The sequence below is a fragment of the Hyperolius riggenbachi genome, chromosome 4, assembly GCF_040937935.1.
Source record: "Hyperolius riggenbachi isolate aHypRig1 chromosome 4, aHypRig1.pri, whole genome shotgun sequence".
Taxonomy (NCBI): domain Eukaryota; kingdom Metazoa; phylum Chordata; class Amphibia; order Anura; family Hyperoliidae; genus Hyperolius; species Hyperolius riggenbachi.
The window spans coordinates 70693985-70711688 of NC_090649.1; the positions used below are offsets into that span (position 1 = coordinate 70693985).

Genomic DNA, 17704 nt, shown 5'->3' on the forward strand with positions numbered 1-17704 from the left:
TTTTTTTATTTAGTTTTTTTCCCTCTTTCAAGAAAAGGGGATGAACCCCCAAATAACTCATAAGCTTTATCTGAAATAATCAGAACAAATAACGCTCTTAAGTAAAAGTAAGTTATAGGGTCAGTCCACCCTTATTCGATGTTTCCATCTCTGAATAACTAAACGTCCCACTAACTTGTTGCACCTCTCTGGGGACCCCGCATCAAAAGCTAAACAAGCCCTCTCTACTGAATCCATTGTAACTTTAAATGAATGAATCACACAACAAGCAAACAACAAGATATATCCTCGTAACGACTGCTGCAAGTGGGTGGAGCTGAGACTCAAGCGCAGAGACCTCCCACTCTCAAGTCCGCAAGCCGTACAGAAAGTAGCAGGCCTACTTGAGCCTTCATCATCCAAGTCTTGTGACCAACCCTCTAAGCATCAAGAAAACCTCTCCAAGAATCATTAGGGAGGATGAAGATGTGATTATTAAGACCAAGTGCAGCATTTATCAACGCAAACAAGACCAGAGTAATTTCTTTAAATGGTCATTGACCTATTAATAGAGTTTCCATTATAGGATCCTAAACAGTCTTTAGTGTGCTGGCTGCAGTATAGGTACGTACCATGCATTAGGAGTCTCTTCAGCAGCACAAAAGGGAGTAAGGTCTTCTCCAAACCCTCAGTTTCATCCAAAAACCTGTCAACTGCCTGAAGTCTAACCATAAACGATGTCAGTCAAGCAGCTGCCGGTGCTGGACGTAGGGTTGTATTAAGCAGCGTATAGAACCTTAGTGGACCTTGCCGTGTGGGTGGATCCTGATTATCATAAGGTGCTGGGTATGCCTGGAATGCCTTCAAACATAACAAGATTTCAATGCCAAACTGGAAAGAAAGCACCAAGCAATGTCTTGTTCAACCTGGTACCGCAACTTACCACCAAATAAAAAAAAAAACCAGTGTGCGTAATTTAGGCTATGCACACGAGTAGACGTGAAATCCTTTGAACTGAAATAAACATGATATGTACAGAGTTGCAAATGAAGGTATTTACAACTACATGGACATCCACATAAAATGCCATGGTTTTGGCATCGGGGTGGATGTAATAAGTGGTGGTGATATCATGGATGGCGTGGTGAAGAAAGCAGTGAACCCACTTTAACTGTTGTACAAGGCAAGCAGAACTCTCAACTTGGTTGCAGTCATTTTCTAAGGCTACAGCAGGTCTGGCAGGTGGCTGTAGACTGAGTCAAGGAGTTTTTGGCTAGCCTCTTGGCTCTTCACGCCGGCAATCTCAAAGAGACGGTCCAGTTTGTCCTCCGCCTGCGGTATCTCCTCAATGACCCGCAGTTCCTCCGGACTCAGGGTAGGCAGCATGTCGTCAAAGATGGGCTGCAGGTCGCAGGGGTCCAAGCGGACCTGGCGTAGGACGGTGTCTTTCTTTTCTGTATTGGAATGAAAGGGGAGAGGCGTCAGTAACTCAGTAAAGCCAGGATGAAACGTAAATGTGAGCTGTATAAATTGTTAATGTAAGCAGTAACAGCCTCATCCATCTCTGCAATGCATCAGTGAACCTTCAGACACTTGGAAATCACGCCATGTTCCTTATGTTCCTTTCAACGCGTCTCGCTTTATCTAATCACCTTCAGTCACGGAACAATGTTGTTGGATTGTTTTAGCTAAGATGTACAGAGAAAAATCTCAATAATAAGTAATTAAAGTGGAATTCAAGAGAATAGGTTTTCCTCCGTTTTTTTTCAAAAATGGACAGGTTCTACTGCTACCTATACCCTTACTGTGGTGGGTCCTCCTCAACTCTAGTCCCGAAAGCAGAAAGGATGCTGTATTCTCTTAAAAGAAAACTGAAGTGAGAGGGATATGGAGGCTGCTATATGTATTTGCTCTTAAGCAATACCAGTTGCCTGGCAGACCTGCTGGTCTATTTGGCGGCAGTAGTTTCTGAATAACCCCAGACAAAATCATGCAGCTAATCTTGTCAGATCTAACAATGTCAGAAACACCTGATCTGCTGCATGCTTGTTCAGGGTCTATGGCTAAAAGTATTAGGGGGCAGAGGATCAGCAGGGCAGCCAGGCAACTGGTATTGCTTAAAATGAAGCAAATATGGCATCCTCCATATTTCTCTCGCTTCTGTTGTCCGTACATAAACTATAGTGTCTCGGCCAAGGTGGCTGGTCAGGGTAGTCTTTGCTGGGAATATGGCTGGACACAGCGGCCCCGATACATTGCTGAAATATTCAGAGGGCTACATTGTCTCACCCGAGAACGGTCGCCCCTCCGTTCCCCTCCATAGCTACAGAATGGGTCGCTAGCCCACAGGCTAGTGTCACATCTGTACAGAACTCAGCCTCAAACTGACTCCTGAGGGATTGAGTCCCTGATCCCTACAAGCCACAGCAATTGTGTGTGTACACACCGTTCGACTACTGCAAATCTTAGCAGGGATTTTAAACCCAAACCACATTACTCAGTCTGTGTATGTTCGGATTTGTGCCTTAATTGTGTCTGCATAGCATTTTATTAACATTTGTTGGTCACTTAAGTTGCACTTAAATAGCTTTGGTTCTCCAATCACTGCTGTAGCTCTGTATTGGTGCTGTATAGTGCTAATGATCATCTTTACATGTGCTTTGTATAGCAATAATCTTTAATTCCTTTTCTTCTGCTCACATCTCTCTCACGCTGGCTGTCCTTGAAAAGCAGATTTTGGTGGTCAGTGTAATAGGATTAATGTACATATAGTTTTAGGAGGTTAAAGAGAACCCGAGGTGGGGTTCTGGCAATGCTATCCACATGCAGAGGCTGGGTCTGCTTATATTGCCCAGCCTCTGTTGCTATCCAGATCCCCCCTAAGTTCCCCCTGTGCTCTGCTATCCCCCATAAATCACAGCCACACTGTGCGGGCTGTGTTTACATCTGTAACATCAGTCTGCGTGCTCCCCCGGCTCCTGCATAGTTTCGGGCCCCGCCCGCGTCCCTTCCCTCCAATCAGCGGGGGAGGGAAGGGATGCGGGCGGGGACCGGAGCTATGCAGGAGGCAGGGGAGCACACAGACTGACAGTAGAGAGGTAAACACAGCCCGCTGTGACGCACTCCGTGTCGGCAGCGCGGCTGTGATTTATGGGGGATAGCAGAGCGCAGGGGGAACTTAGGGGGGGATCTGGATAGCAACAGAGGCTGGGCAATATATGCAGACCCAGCCTCTGTATGTGGATAGCATTGTCAGAACCCCACCTTGGGTTCTCTTTAAGGGCATAGTGTAAAATTTGCACTGGGGTCCAGGGCTCTGCAGCTACACCAATGCACAGCACATAAGACATAGATGGACACGCTCGATCAATCCAGGATGAGAGATTCTCATTGGGTGTACACAAATAGCATTTGCCAAATGGCCTTTTGGGTCCTTTTCCACCGACTCTACTTTGGTTCAGGTATCACAGCGCTCGTGTTTCGTCAGAAGGGCACTACAATTATGCCAGGCTCTGTCTTAAAGTAAGTTTGAAGCGACTTTAAAAATACAAAACAGACACTTACCTAAGGAGAGGGAAGGCTCTGGGTCCTATAGAGTATTGCCGCTCTCCTCCCGGTCCCCTCGTTCCCCGCAGGCCCCCCCCATCTGAATCTCCTGCCGCAGGATACTTTCGGAAATGTTAGGAAGCACTCGGGCTTCTGAAGACCAGGGGCTCTGTACTGCGCACGCGCGAGTGAGGAAATGTGCGCAGTATGGAGCGCCCAGTCTTTAGAAGCCTGAGTGCTTCCGAAGACTGTCAAAGCCAGTCCAACCCAGAAGAGAGCAGTTTATGGCTAAACGGTCATAGACTGCTAACGGTGAAGCCTGCGGGTACACAAAGAGACCGGGAAGGCTCTATAGGACCCAGAGCCTTCCCTCTCCTTAGGAGAGTATGTTTTTTTTTTTTTAAACTCTTCAGACTCCCTTTAATCATGCAGGATGGGGGGATTTCAGGGTTAATTACTTACCATGTCATGGCCCGCCCCCATCTCGGCAGCCACCAATTAGGACACAGCTGCTGAGTTGGGGACAGGCCGCAGCAACACAGATGGGGGTGGCCAGAGCCTTGGCAGAATTTGATAAAAACCCATAAATAACCCCCTCCCCTCCCAATCCTGCCTCATTAAGGCTCTGTTTTGAGGTACTTTTTAACATCCTACTCGCAGTTCCTTGAGAATTATCAGCTGCTTGAACTTAAAACTCCTCTTTAACCACTTTGGCACCAGCTGTCTCTGGACTCTTCAGGACCAGAAACCATTGGTACGAAAAACGGGTCCCAAGGATGGCATGTCGCACGGATTAGCCACAACTGCCAATCTCACTGCTCTCCCTTCAGTGAAGCTCACTCCCTCTGCCGTCGCTATGACAGCACAACTCTGTGAGCCGGTCAGGAGCCGATTTCATTGGCTCCTGACCCTGTAATCAATGTGAGCCAATAAGATTGGCTGACAGTGATCACAGGGTCAGGAGCCAATGAAATCAGCTCCTGGCTGGCCCACAGAACTCTGCTATCATACCGACAGCAGAGCAAGTGAGCTGCAGCGGTGAGATCGGGTGCAGCGTGAAAGTTGAAATCTGCGCTCTGGCAGGAATAAGCAGCCATAAATAGGGCGTAGTTTTCTACTAGCACGGTCCGGAAGCAGTAACATCGACAAACATAGCGATAGATGACGTTGGCAGTAGTCTAAAAAAAAACAGAGCCTTAATGAGGCAGGATTGGGAGGGGAGGGGGTTATTTATGGGTTTTTATCAAATTCTGCCAAGGCTCTGGCCACCCCCATCTGTTTTGCTGCGGCCTGTCCCCAACTCAGCAGCTGTGTCCTAATTGGTGGCTGCCGAGATGGGGGCGGGCCATGACATGGTAAGTAATTAACCCTGAGATCCCCTCCCATCCTGCATGATTAAAGGGAGTCTGAAGAGATTTAAAAAAAAAAAAAAACTCTCCTAAAATACTCTCCCCTCCCAATCCTGCCTCATTAAGCAAGTGAGCTGCAGCGGTGAGATCGGGCGCATCGGGAAAGTTGAAATCTGCGCTCTGGCAGGAATTGCACGGTCCGGAAGCAGTAACATCTACAAACATAGCGATACTAAATTATACTATGTACTGGTTGACCTAAGCCCGTTTAAAAACGGGCTCTAGGTCTCTTCACACTTTCGCCACCAGTCAGTGCGCGCGCGCACACCGGTTCGCCGCACTCGCGCACCTGTCCGTCCTGCTCCCTGGCCCGTCATCCTGTCCCAACCCACGGACACACAGCCAGGGACAGGAAGGATGACGCAGGGACAGTTAGGGATTATTATAGAAAAACAAACAATCCGAAACAGTCTGTATGCATGTTGGATTATTATGGCTCTGTACAATTTAACAAGCTGACACATCATTGCAATCCAGCGGTTCTGGAGGTGCGTTTAGCTTCTAAGGGTACAGTGGTTAATTTGCATATATTCAGCAGTGGTGCTCTGGGAGACATCTCGAGCTCACTCCAACCTGAATTATCGCAAATTCTTTCTGTTTTAGGAAAGCAAATTTTTGTTTTTCTTAACATCTTAGTAAGGGGGCTTTTAGGACCATTGTAGTCCCTTACACACTCCAATGAGTTCTGGGTCACCATGAGCTTGCTGGTTAGTCTGTACCTCTCGGATTATTATAGAAGATTTCCATTCTGGAATCTGTCTTCACAAAGTACAGGCTGCCTAGAAACTCCCTATTTTGCTGCAAGAGTAATAACCGTTACCTTTGGTTATGAATGATCCTGTTCTGCTGAGGGCGGAGGATCCGCTGGAGGTGGAGTCACAGCGAAGGAGGGGCTCAGACTCATCAGCGAAGAAGCTTTTGTTCTTGTCCAGAGGGGAGGGGTCTGTAGGGGGCCCAGCGGAGTCGGGAGACTTCAGGCAGTTAACGGGAGTTGGCAATGGCTGGCTAGCGTTCGCTTGCAGATTAAGCTTCTCGTTCTCTATCTATGAAATAAAGCAGAAGGAACTCATGTAAAGTAATCAAGTCATCGTATTACAGATGTACCCACTGCACACACTCATTTATGTCTGAAGATGACTGCTTGTTTAACTTTAGCAAAAAGGGAAAAAAAAAATCAACACATTGCAGAGTGTGAAGTTACAAAATAGAAGAGAGATCAAGTAATGATTTGTATTCACCATGTAACTTGTTCATGTTGTTTGATCCACAATGAGCCTTGCAGGTCAGCCTCTTTACTACTGGCAGACATGAAAAAAAGCACCAACGGCCATTATTTATAACCACACCCACTAACATTGGGATAGGCTAAAAGTTTTTTTTTTTTATAGATATACATTTGCACAAAGGGAGATACTGGTTGCTTGGCAGTTGGAAACAACTTATTTCCCACAATGCAACAAGGCTCACAGACAGGAAACTGTCAGGACCTAACTTCTGACATCACACTGTGGGAGGGGTTTCATCACAATATGAGCCACACAGAACCCCCTGATAATCTATTCAAGAAAAGGTAAAGATTTCTCCTGGGAAAGGGCATATCAGCTACTCATTGGAATGAAGTCTAATCCTTGGTTACAGGTCCTCTTTACACCGGTACTGGTATTTGGTGAGATATGTTGCTGACAATTATATGTTCAGAGAAAGCCGTTATAACCTTTTTACAATTTTATATTTCCTATACAGTAGCACAATGTAAAGTCACATATCAGGTACAAGGTGACCTTTTCACATCCATACAATGTAATCTCCATTGGCACATTCTGTATGTATGAAGGTGAAGCAAGTCTGGTTTACATTCCTTTCTCTAGCTGTGAAGGAGACCAATCAGAAAGAGGCAGCTTCTGTGACAACTGCCTCACACTAACCAGCTGTACCTGATGATACCATTTATTGGCTAACTTGGAAAAATAAAAAGAGTAAGCTTTCCGCTATTCTGCCTTCATCAGACTCAAATTCTGTATGCTGACAATTTGTTGGAGCTCACAGCTATGTATATGCAACATTAAAAGGGGATACATAGGTTTTTGGGGGAAACAAAATGGTTTCATAACGATTTAAAACTTCATGGGTTACATAGTTAATTTGATTAAAATAAATTCAAATCATCTATCAAGTATTTGGCCCCACCCTTAAAGTGATCTGAAAGTCAGCATTTTATAATTTGCTCTAAAAGATTCCTCACAGCTTTAAAGCTACTATCCCAGATTTTTTATTTTTTTAGCAGATCATCACTGAAATGGTTAAACAAAGCACTTTGTCCTGCTATTCAGCTTCAAATCCGCATTCAAACTGGAAGAGATAACAGTATCTTTGTTTACATTCCAATGGTGTTACATTGTGTGTAACAAATAAAAAAACACTCTCTGAGAAGCTGTCTCTGCTTCAGGCACACACACAGTTCAAAACAACTGATTAGAAGATTTTAATATATAATAAAAAGCAGTTGGCATAAAATGCAATGGTAGCTTTCAGGGCAAGAAAAACGACACTTTGGAAACCTGTAATTTGTAGACAGACAATAGTATTGTGCACAAAAGCAAATATGATAACTGTATGAATAATAAAAAGTAGAAAAACATTTATTGAATGTTACGTCAGAGTTTCAGACCACTTTCAAAAAATGCCCCTAGACTATGATGGACATAGGACTATGGTAAGGATTAGATTGTGAGCCCCTCTGATGGACAGTTAGTGACAAGACCATATACTCTGTACAGCACAGCAATAGATGTTAGCGCTGTATAAATACTAAATAATAATAATAAAAAAAAACATCTCCTGACCTGTGGACAAACAACTGAGAGGTTTTGCCGAGAGCAGGGTTGGACGTTCCTACTGGATAAGTAATGCAATGTTCTTATTGGCATATAAGAGTGTGTATACCCTTTCGGTAAATTTTCTATATGTGATGGTTAATCTATTTATCTGAGCACCATCAGAATGAGGTCCTTGTGGCTTCAATATGTCGGTAGCCTAAAGCACTTTATAGAATAAATACTGACATTTCATGGGATGTTGTAGAATGTAGTGTGCAGCGATTGTCACAGTGACAATCGCTGCACACTATGTCACAGCATGCCACACACTGAGAGGCGCATAAATGAACTGTAAACCTAAAAATGTCCATGAACTGCTCACCCACTGTACTGCTACCCCAACCCCCTTCCATGTCCCCCATTTCCCCCTGCTTTGGCAATGCCTGTACTAAATCTTGGCGATGCCAATAAAGCTAGAATTGATTTGATTTGAATAACTTTCCTACAGGACAGGTCCCAAAGGGACTCCGAGCTCTAACTAAAATCAAAATCTGAACTTACCTGGGGCTCTCCAGTACACCGTAGGACGGGAGGTCCCTCGACGTCCTTATGGCTTTTCTCCAAGCCCTGCTCAGAAATGGCTCCCGGCGACACTGGGCCCAAGTGTCGGGCTCCACTTCCTGAAAAGTGATGTCAGTCGTCATCACGGCGGCCGGCGTGACAGTACGGCGCATGCGCCATTAAACCGCGCATGCACAGTACTCTCACGCCGGCCGCCGTGATGACGCGAGGTGGCCGGTGTGGTGACGGCTGACGTCACCTTTCAGGAAGAGGAGCCCGACACTCGGTCCCAGTGTCGACGGGAGCCGTCAGGGAGCCATTTCTGGCCAGGCCCTGGGAGAAGAGCCAGATGGATGTCGAGGGACCTCCCGACCTACGGTGGGCTGGAGAAAGCCCCGGGTAAGTTCAGATTTTGATTTTAATAAGAGCTCGGAGTCCCTTCATTAGCGTTTTTCTGTGGAGCCGGCCATCAGGATCAGGAAAAACTGTCAGTTTTTACAGCCAGTGTGCTGTAAACTGTCAGTTTTCTATTTGTTACTATGTAGCTGCAAATCCTTCGGTTTCCGTTCCGCTGAGCAAAACGGTCCGGAAAATTAGGTCCTGCAGAATTTTTTTGTCCGTTCAGCGGAACGGACCACGGAACCGTACAGCTGGTTCCATTGCCAAACGCAAATGTGAACCGGGCCTTATTAAACATGCGTGGGAAAAACTTCCACGGATCTTTGTCAGACTGGGAAAATCTTACAACAGCAAAAGTTTTATTACATAAAAAAAAACATTCCTCAATACTGTGATTACGTAATACGGTCAGTTCAGAGGCAAAGGAGTGGGCGGCCGTCTCAGGAAGCAATCTGTACCTTGTGTTTAGCAGGCTCTGGATGCAGCATATGCTGGGAATGCAATGTCACCTGAAGGTTGCTGTCACTGCATGATTGGACGGCTGTCTTGTCACTAAATCCAGAGGACAGTGAAGTGAACAGGCAGTCAGAGAAAAAGAGCAAATGCTGTCCACCAGGGAGCCACTATAGAGGTGGGGGGAACTCTACAAACACCTGCCCTGGCAGCAGCATCATCTAGGGGAACCCCCTGTGAATACTGATAACAGACACTGGCCGCAACACCAAGTGGATCAATGCCAACAGAATAGCCAAGAGTAGATCTCATTATGTGCGCATGACGTATATCCAAATATCAGTGTCTCTAAAAAACTGGCTAAAGACAATTAAAGACCGCTGTATAAGCAGCAATATGATAAATCCCAGGAAATGTGATCTGCTAACTGTGCTACCCCCGTGTCCTCTATCTCCTGTTCCCTACATCCTCCCCCTTGTCCCTCTTGTCCTCCTCTTACCCTCAAGCTCTATGCTGTCATGTCCCCAAGCTTCAGCCTATGGGAAGGAAGTACGGCAACTTGTATCTCTACTGGAGCAGATGGTCTCACAGGCCATGGCTCCGTTATTGGGCTAATCATTGCACTTGTTTATTAGCAGTGAATGGCCCAATAATGGAGCCATGGTCCTGCCCGTGAGACCATTGACTCCAGCAATAAAGTTGCCATACTTTTTCCCCTTACTGCCACTAGGGCTTACTTTCAGGGTAGGGCTTATATTACAAGCATGCTCAAAATTACAGTATAGGGAACAGGCAACAGGGATGGGCTTTTATGTATTCAACTACTCTAATTCGAAAGTAAAATGAGGCTTGATTGCCTCAAGTGTGACCACGGGAGAAGTCCCAGAAGTCCGTTGGCTTCTCTGCGTCTCACTCCACTTGCACGTGACCTATGGGACGAGTTGCACGACTCACTATTAATTTTGAATTCGAGTAGTTGAATATTCGAAAGCCCATCCCTGACCAACAGTACTACTACTGCACTAATTACACTGCTAGAAGTAGTCCAAATCAGGAGGAGGGGAGGCTGGGGGAACACAATATCTCTGGAAGTTTTCCAACAAATGTGATTGCTCTTCCCTCCTGAAGGGACCTGGAAGACATTATCCTTAAAGTGGATCCGAGATGAACCTTTACTCGTTGCATAAATGTGTTCCTTTCCTATTGTTTATAGGGCATTCCTCAAGCCAAATACTTTTTTGTTTTTGTTTTAATACTCTAATTCCCTATAAACTAAATAAGCCACCCCCACAGGTTTTCAGAGAGCCAAGGCACTTTCAGACAGTAGCAAGGGCTCATGGGAGCTCAGTCTGGGCAGGAGGAGGGGGAGGTGTTACTAGCCAGAGCTTTCAGAGGCAGAGGGGAGGAGGGAGGATTAGGTTTTTTTTGCTCAAGACGCAGATAAGCCTGCCTCTGTGTAATGTTTACAAACAACATGGCTGCTGTCATTGTATCACAGGAAGAAAGAATCATATTCTATTAAAGCTGTTTGCAGCTAGATTTGCTGTGTAAACTATCTAAACTTTAGTTAAGATATATAGACAAGTTACTTGTTATAGTTAGTTTTTCATCTCAGATATGCTTTAATTAGGGAGTCTTCAAAGATAGTACAATGGGTGGGAGGAGGTACCACATGGTGTATACAGCTCTTTTCAGCTATTAAGAGTGAATGGTCTCACCTCAGGGGAAGAGTAGCGTATATATATATAAAATAATAATGCTTTTCACGGGTCTTACCTGCTTATTCAGGTCAACAGAATAGGGTCTGCTCAAGCAAACACTTTGACTTGGAGCACCTGTTTCGGCTAAACATGTATTTACTCCTATTAGCTGGGAAGAGCTGTATACACCCTAGGGAGCCTCCTCCCGCCCGTTATATCAACCATCCACCAATTAGGGGGCTTACCCTGTGATTGTGTCCAGAGGTTTTATTTTGTTTCTTGGGATAGCGACTGACTATACCTAAAAAGAAGAACATAAACCCTATCTGCACGGAGATCGAATTCACCACACGACATCTTGTTTGGTAGCCTCTAGCAACCCACATTTGTAAGAAGTTGGGAATCAGTGAATTGGGTTTAGCAGGTTTTTTTTTTTTTTGCAAAAACATTGACTTTTTGTTTTTTAACAAAACAGTTTAAACACTTCCGGGTTTCAAGTGGTTTGGATGATCTGTGCTGCGGGGGCTCTCCAGCCCACAGCACAGATCAGATAGCAGGCAGGGCGATCAGACTTCCCCCCCCTTTTTTCCCCACTAGGGGGATATCCTGCTGGGGGGGGTCTGATCGCTGCCGCGCTGCTGTGCCTAGCGGGGGCTCCTCAAAGCCCCTCTCCGCAGCGCTATTCCTCCCTCTGCCTCCTTCCCTCCCTCCCCTCTTCAGTATGGGCTGCGCAGCCTATCAGATGCCGGCGATCCCCGGGCAATCAGAGGCCGGGGATCGGCGATCTCCTCTACGGCGCTGCTGCGCAGCAGCACCGTATGTATGTAAACAGCGGGGAAGATCTTCCCCGCGTGTTTACAATTACCCTGCGAGCCGCGATCGGAGGCTCGCAGGGTGTTCACGGAGAGACCCTCCGTGAACTGACATGGAACGGCCGCTCATACGAGCTGCCGTTTCCATGGAAACCGCTTCAGGATTCAGGGACGTACTTATGCGTACGCAGAATCCTGAAGTGGTTAAAGGGGGTTGTAACATTCAAAAATAAAAAAAATGCCAAAAATAGTTAGGGCCTACAAAAAATGTATGCAACCCCCCCCCCCCCCCCCATTTTTTTTTCTAAAATAAGCCCCTTACATGTTCTCCAATATCGTTTCTATTTAACTGGTCTGGTCTGCAGGAACTGTGCAGTACCAACATGACTCTGGGAAGTTTTTTTTTCTTTTAATGCTACAGTAACATACTTATCCCATCATGCACATAACAGAAAGTTTCCCATGTTGGATAAGATAAGGACACTATGACCAGATGATAATTTAACCCTCCCCCCCACCCCCCTTTTAATAGTATACACAGTGATGTACTGTAATGCTGGGAATCAATAAAGGGAACGATTTTTGATAACATTGCAAAATCATCCTTTTCTCGATCGGAAACAGATAGGACATGTCACAAATCGCTTGATTCCCGCCATCTGAATGGGAAATTGCATGGTGTGTTTCCAGCATTAGCCTGTTGTCTAGGTGATGTTTGCTGTGGGCAGGGCCGGTTCAAGTAACAATTGGGCCCTAGGGCAAAATTAGCCTGGGAGCCCCCCAACAGACACCCCCCAACCAAAAAGCGTCATTAGAGGCCCTTTGGGCAGCCAATTTTCCCTCCTGGGCCCCTGAGCTGGCTGCTGACCTTCCCCCAATCACCTCCCAACTTAGCAGACTCTGCAGAGTCCCTGGGGAGCAACAGTTAAGATGGGAGAGCAACACCCTGGGGGCCCCTACAGGCTCTGGGGCAATTGCCCATTTTTTACTATGGTAGCTCCGGCCCTGGCTGTGGGAGGGACAGTAAGCTGTGGTAGTAGGGAGGGAAAATGAACACTGGGCTGGGTTGAAAAAAAAAAAAAAAAAAAAAAAGGGGGGGGGGGGGGGCCAAAAGTGATGTCACTTGTGGCATCCCAGAGAAACAGTAAAGATGAAAACCGGCAGAAATATTCCTTTCTTATTTCATATCAGATTTGTTCTAAATCTGAAAGTGAACACTAAAAACAGCAGGCTAAATAAGTATAGTAATTTTTTTTTCTTCCATTTTTTTTCATTTAATATGGAGTTAATGTCAAATTCATGGTGTTCTGTTAAATATACATAAAAGAAGAACCCTGAATCGGTGCTCATCGCACCTTAACAAAACACACGTCGTTTGGGCAGAGAGGAAGAAGCCTGGTGAAACAATGATGATAAACGGCCCATAATTCCTGCAGCGCAGAAGTGTACACTAATTAATGGCGCTGGTCATTTCCCCCTGGATGCGATTGGCTGAGAGCCGCTCTCTGTAGCAGCTGCTGAAGCAAGCAGAGGCGGCACACAATGCTGTCTGCCTGCTTAACAAGAAAAATATGGCTGCAGCTTTTCATCCTCTCAAACAGCCAGAGGAGATGTCATTATTGACTCAATTATACACCGACTCGCTGAGCTCCTGATTTAATACAGGAGGCTTTGTGAGGCTGGAGGCCTTTGTGCCAAGCAGACAATGCATTATGGATGCAGCCAGCCAATCCCAGCCATACTTCTGCTCATACCACTTCCAGGAAGTGCAGAATGGTGCTCAGTATCCGTATTCACTGTGCTGCTTATGCTATGTCGTCATTACAGCTAGAAACTGAACTACCATGAAACGCTCCCATACACAGTCCAGATCCCTCACTGTGTACACATGTACAATGGTAGTGAAGAGGCGCCCAATTTCTAGAATATACGCAAAATCAATAAAATAACAAAATTGAGGTGGCTTACCTCACAGACGACAAACTCACTTTAAGTAGGGAGGTTTAATTGAAGATTTAGCACAGGCAATGCGTTTCGTGGGACCAAGCCCACTTCCTCAGGGCAAATAAAGTGCCGTTGTGGTCTATCAACCGCATTTGGGGCGCCCAACTTTGCGCACCTGAACCAAGGTGGAATTCCACCACCTGTGGTAATCAGAGTACGCAGGATCCTTTTTGCAAAGAGAGCGACCAGACCCAGGACTGCTGGTATACCTGAGTGGAATCAGGTCTAAACACTCCACCTGCCTGAAGCGGTCGGTTGCCCCTTGTGCAACCCACCTTTGTGAGTACCCCTTTTTCAGAAGTACTTTTGTACATTCATTCATTGTGACATACTGCACCATTTGGGCTCCCGTTGTCTGTTTTCTTCCCCCTCTAGTACTGTATACACACGTACAATGGTTGTCATCCAAAGAGATTGAGACCTGATCCCTCATGTGACAGTTCATGGGCCGAGCACTGTACAGACACCTAGCTCTGCTGCAGTGGAGGGATGTGCCTGTTTGTATAGGAAAGGGGAGGAGCAACGATGGTGGCTTCTAGTGGAAAAGGGGGAGGAAGTTAATGATGCCATCAGGGAGACGCTGTCATTTGAAGAGCCAGCATTCCATATTTTAAGGGGGGGAAGCACATACCATTGGGGGGACACCAGCGTGAGGGCCTGTCACAATATCGAGCACAGTTACTGCCATGCACCTGGTCAAACCCTTGCGACTGAGATTTTTCCACCAATACCAAGCGATCCATTTGACCGATTAAAAAAATTGTTTAGGCGACCATTCTCTTAAAATTTGATAAAATAATCAAATTGGAAGGTTGATGTGGCCATTATATTGAGTAATGTATGGGCACCCTTATACTTTTTGCCCAAAGTTCCCCTTTAAAGGGAAGGTTCAGGGAGGGTGGGTAAAAAATAAAAATCAATTTCCACTTACCTGGGGCTTCCTCCAGCCCGTGGCAGGCAGGAGGTGCCCTCGCCGCCGCTCCGCAGGCTCCCGGTGGTCTCCGGTGGCCGACCCGACCTGGCCAGGCCGGCTGCCAGGTCGGGCTCTTCTGCGCTCCAAGGCCCGGAACTTCTGCATCCCGCGCCGGCGCTCTGACGTCATCAAACGTCCTCCGGGCTCTACTGCGCAGGCGCAGAACTACTGCGCATGCGCAGTAGAGCCCGGAGGACGTCCGATGACGTCAGCGCGCCGGCGTGGGACGCAGAAGTTCCGGGCCTTGGAGCGCAGAAGAGCCCGACCTGGCAGCCGGCCTGGCCAGGTCGGGTCGGCCACCGAAGACCACCGGGAGCCTGCGGAGCGGCGGCGAGGGCACCTCCTGCCTGCCACGGGCTGGAAGAAGCCCCAGGTAAGTGGAAATTGATTTTTATTTTTTTACCCACCCTCCCTGAACCTTTCCTTTAACCTCTCTGGTGGTAATGACGAGGCTGACCCGGTAAAAAAACTTGCTACAAGTGGGATTGACGAGCTCGGTTCGTCTACGCTGAAAACAGGCCTGGAAAGAGTTATAATGGTGTTTGTGCACTACTTACTGGCAGTAGGCACATATTACAGGTAGCATTACAAAAAATTCAAGTTCTGTTTTTTAATATCATACTGTATATCGTACAGAGAATGACACTTATTGCCACACTGGTCTGAGCTCAGCTGTGACGGACGATAACGAACACCATGGCTAAGAGCAGACCAGAGTGTGTACAGTGGCCCAATGACAAACCCTAAAGATCTGGCATGTCGGACCTTTAGCTACGCCTAAGCATGACCCAACGGCATTGTTCTTAACACCCCCCCACCCGCTGGAAGCCGCTAAGTCAGATGTGCTTGTCGTCCTTTCGCCCCGTGCATCGCAACAGAGGCGTCATCAGCCAAAGGTGACAATGCACTAACGACACTGTACAGAAGTGTCATGAGTCTTTGCACACGATGCGTCTTTGGCTATGCAGGGGGGAGAAAGGATGAGTGTGTGTAATGGAGAAGTTTCTGGTGATGGGAGCAGCAAGAACAATGCTATTGTGCAGTGCTCGGGCATTGCTAAACATCGAACATGCTCGATCTTCATGCAATCGTTGTGCGCCTGATGTAGTCATGCTGGTCTGACCATAATGACCACCCCCGCCATGGCAGTTGTTATGGTGCACCACTCAGAGTTCAGACCAGCGTGTGTATGGACCTTTAGGGCTGGTTCAGGTGGGTGTCTCAATCACATGCCCAGAGTCTCATCCAAATGCTTTTCTACAAGCATGCAGAAAAGCACGTGCCGACTTTCAGCAGCGATTCCCAGCGATCGTCATTTTTCCTCCTGCAGGGGGACACACAAGTGCGGGGCTAATGGACCCCCACAATGACCGGACCCTGCTGCTTCCAGACAGTGGAAAAAATAAAGATCAAAATGCTGCTTTTCCATAAACGGCGGTAAATGACGTGCAGGTGTGCGTGTGAACTGGCCCTTAGTTGGTGTACCTCACAAGAGAGATGTTTTAGGCAAACACTGTACAATATTTATTTCTGTATCTGTAGATTTATTTCTTCCTCCATATTTGAGGAGGATTTTTCTATTTGTGATTAAAAAGTTGAAATTTAAATTTAAGTTTTTTTTACATGATTTTGTTTTGAAACTTATTATACTCAAAATGGATACTAGACCCTTGCTGGACGGATTTTAGTAAGTTCCAAGCAAAAATTTAATGAAAATTAATTGACCCACTTTTTGCACAGAAATCCTGCAGAAATTGAACGCTAGGGAGGTTAAACCCAAACGTTACGATTGGCTCTGAGAGAGCTCTATACTCGGTCACATGTGATCTGGAATATATTCTGCATCTCCTGAGCCCATTTCATGGCTGTGCGGGATGCTGCTGGGGTAATCTTGTTTGTCAGTGCTGTGAACATGAAGCTGGATGAATACAGGCTGTGCATGTAGGAGGAACGTATGGTGTCCAGCCAATCTCCATTCTCACATATGCTTGCAGTAACCTCTGTCTGTAGCTGCATCCCTCTCCTCAGCTGCTGAGGGCTTATGGAGCTGTGAATTGGATAGGAGTCCTCCCTGGGCTGTGCATTGCAGACTTCAGCTTTTTCAATGCGTTCATTATTGGGAAGCAATTTTCTGCGCGCAGCAGCAGCGGGAGCCCGTCGTTCCTCATCCTGTCTGGAGTACACCTCATTGACTTATATAGCAATTCCTAGGTTTCAACACATTCCAGATTGCCTGTGGCTGCCTTAACGAGGCACATCTTAGCGCCACTTGATGAACCGCCGGACAATACGGCAGCAAAACCAGCATTAGATCTCTATTCCTCTACTGTAGATATAAGATAATTCTAGCGGTGTCTCTGCACTTGTTGCACAAAAAAAAAAAAAAAAAAAAAAAACAGTTAAAGGGGACCCAGGCTATTGCAAAGAACAGGCTGACAAGTGTTCATACCACATAGAAATGCTGTAGAAATCAGCTGCACTAAGCTGCATTTGTTTATTTAGCTACTGTTGAGTGTAACAAGTTCTAACATCAGATCCACTTTAAAACACTGTATGCGATTTTCTTTTAATTTACACAAATATAGTATTAGCTTTCAGGAGTCTCGTTTGCTTTGTAAAGCTACATAAGCAAAGGCAGATGCGGGCAGATGGATCGAGGATCTTCGCCGACAAACGATTGTTTCCCCGTTCCATCTTGCTGAATCTGCAAGAGTCGTTTGCAGCGTTAGAAACAAATGTTCGTGTAAAAGATCATTTACACAAGCGCGGTAAAGCCTACGCAAACAATTTTTTGTAAAACTATGTTGCGCGATATTGTGCGAAAAATCATGCAAAATCGCCTTTAGTTTGTGAGCATCATTGCTGGATTATAACTCCTGAAATTCCTTATACAAGGACGAAATTGACAACCTGGGAAGTTTGGCTACTGCCATAGGCGCCCATATTAAACACTTCCTGCAAAAAAGGGCATTTATAAACTTCCATTGTGCCGCAATGCACATGGGCCGCGGGAGCACGCGTGCACCAGGCGCATGCGCCCACTTTAAACCTT

General features: G+C 46.3%; 1 protein-coding gene across 1 annotated transcript in view; it reads right to left on the minus strand.

Annotated features, from left to right (window-relative positions):
- Positions 1–455: 455 nt before the first annotated feature.
- TNFRSF21 (TNF receptor superfamily member 21) overlaps positions 456–17704 on the minus strand; it is a 142320-nt gene continuing 125071 nt past the window's right edge. The window contains exons 5-6 of the mRNA XM_068280201.1: positions 5755–5977; positions 456–1433 (exon numbers count right to left, since the gene is read on the minus strand). Of these exons, the coding sequence (XP_068136302.1) occupies positions 1204–1433; positions 5755–5977 (453 nt within the window). The 3' untranslated portion in view covers positions 456–1203. The remainder of the gene's footprint in view (positions 1434–5754; positions 5978–17704) is intronic.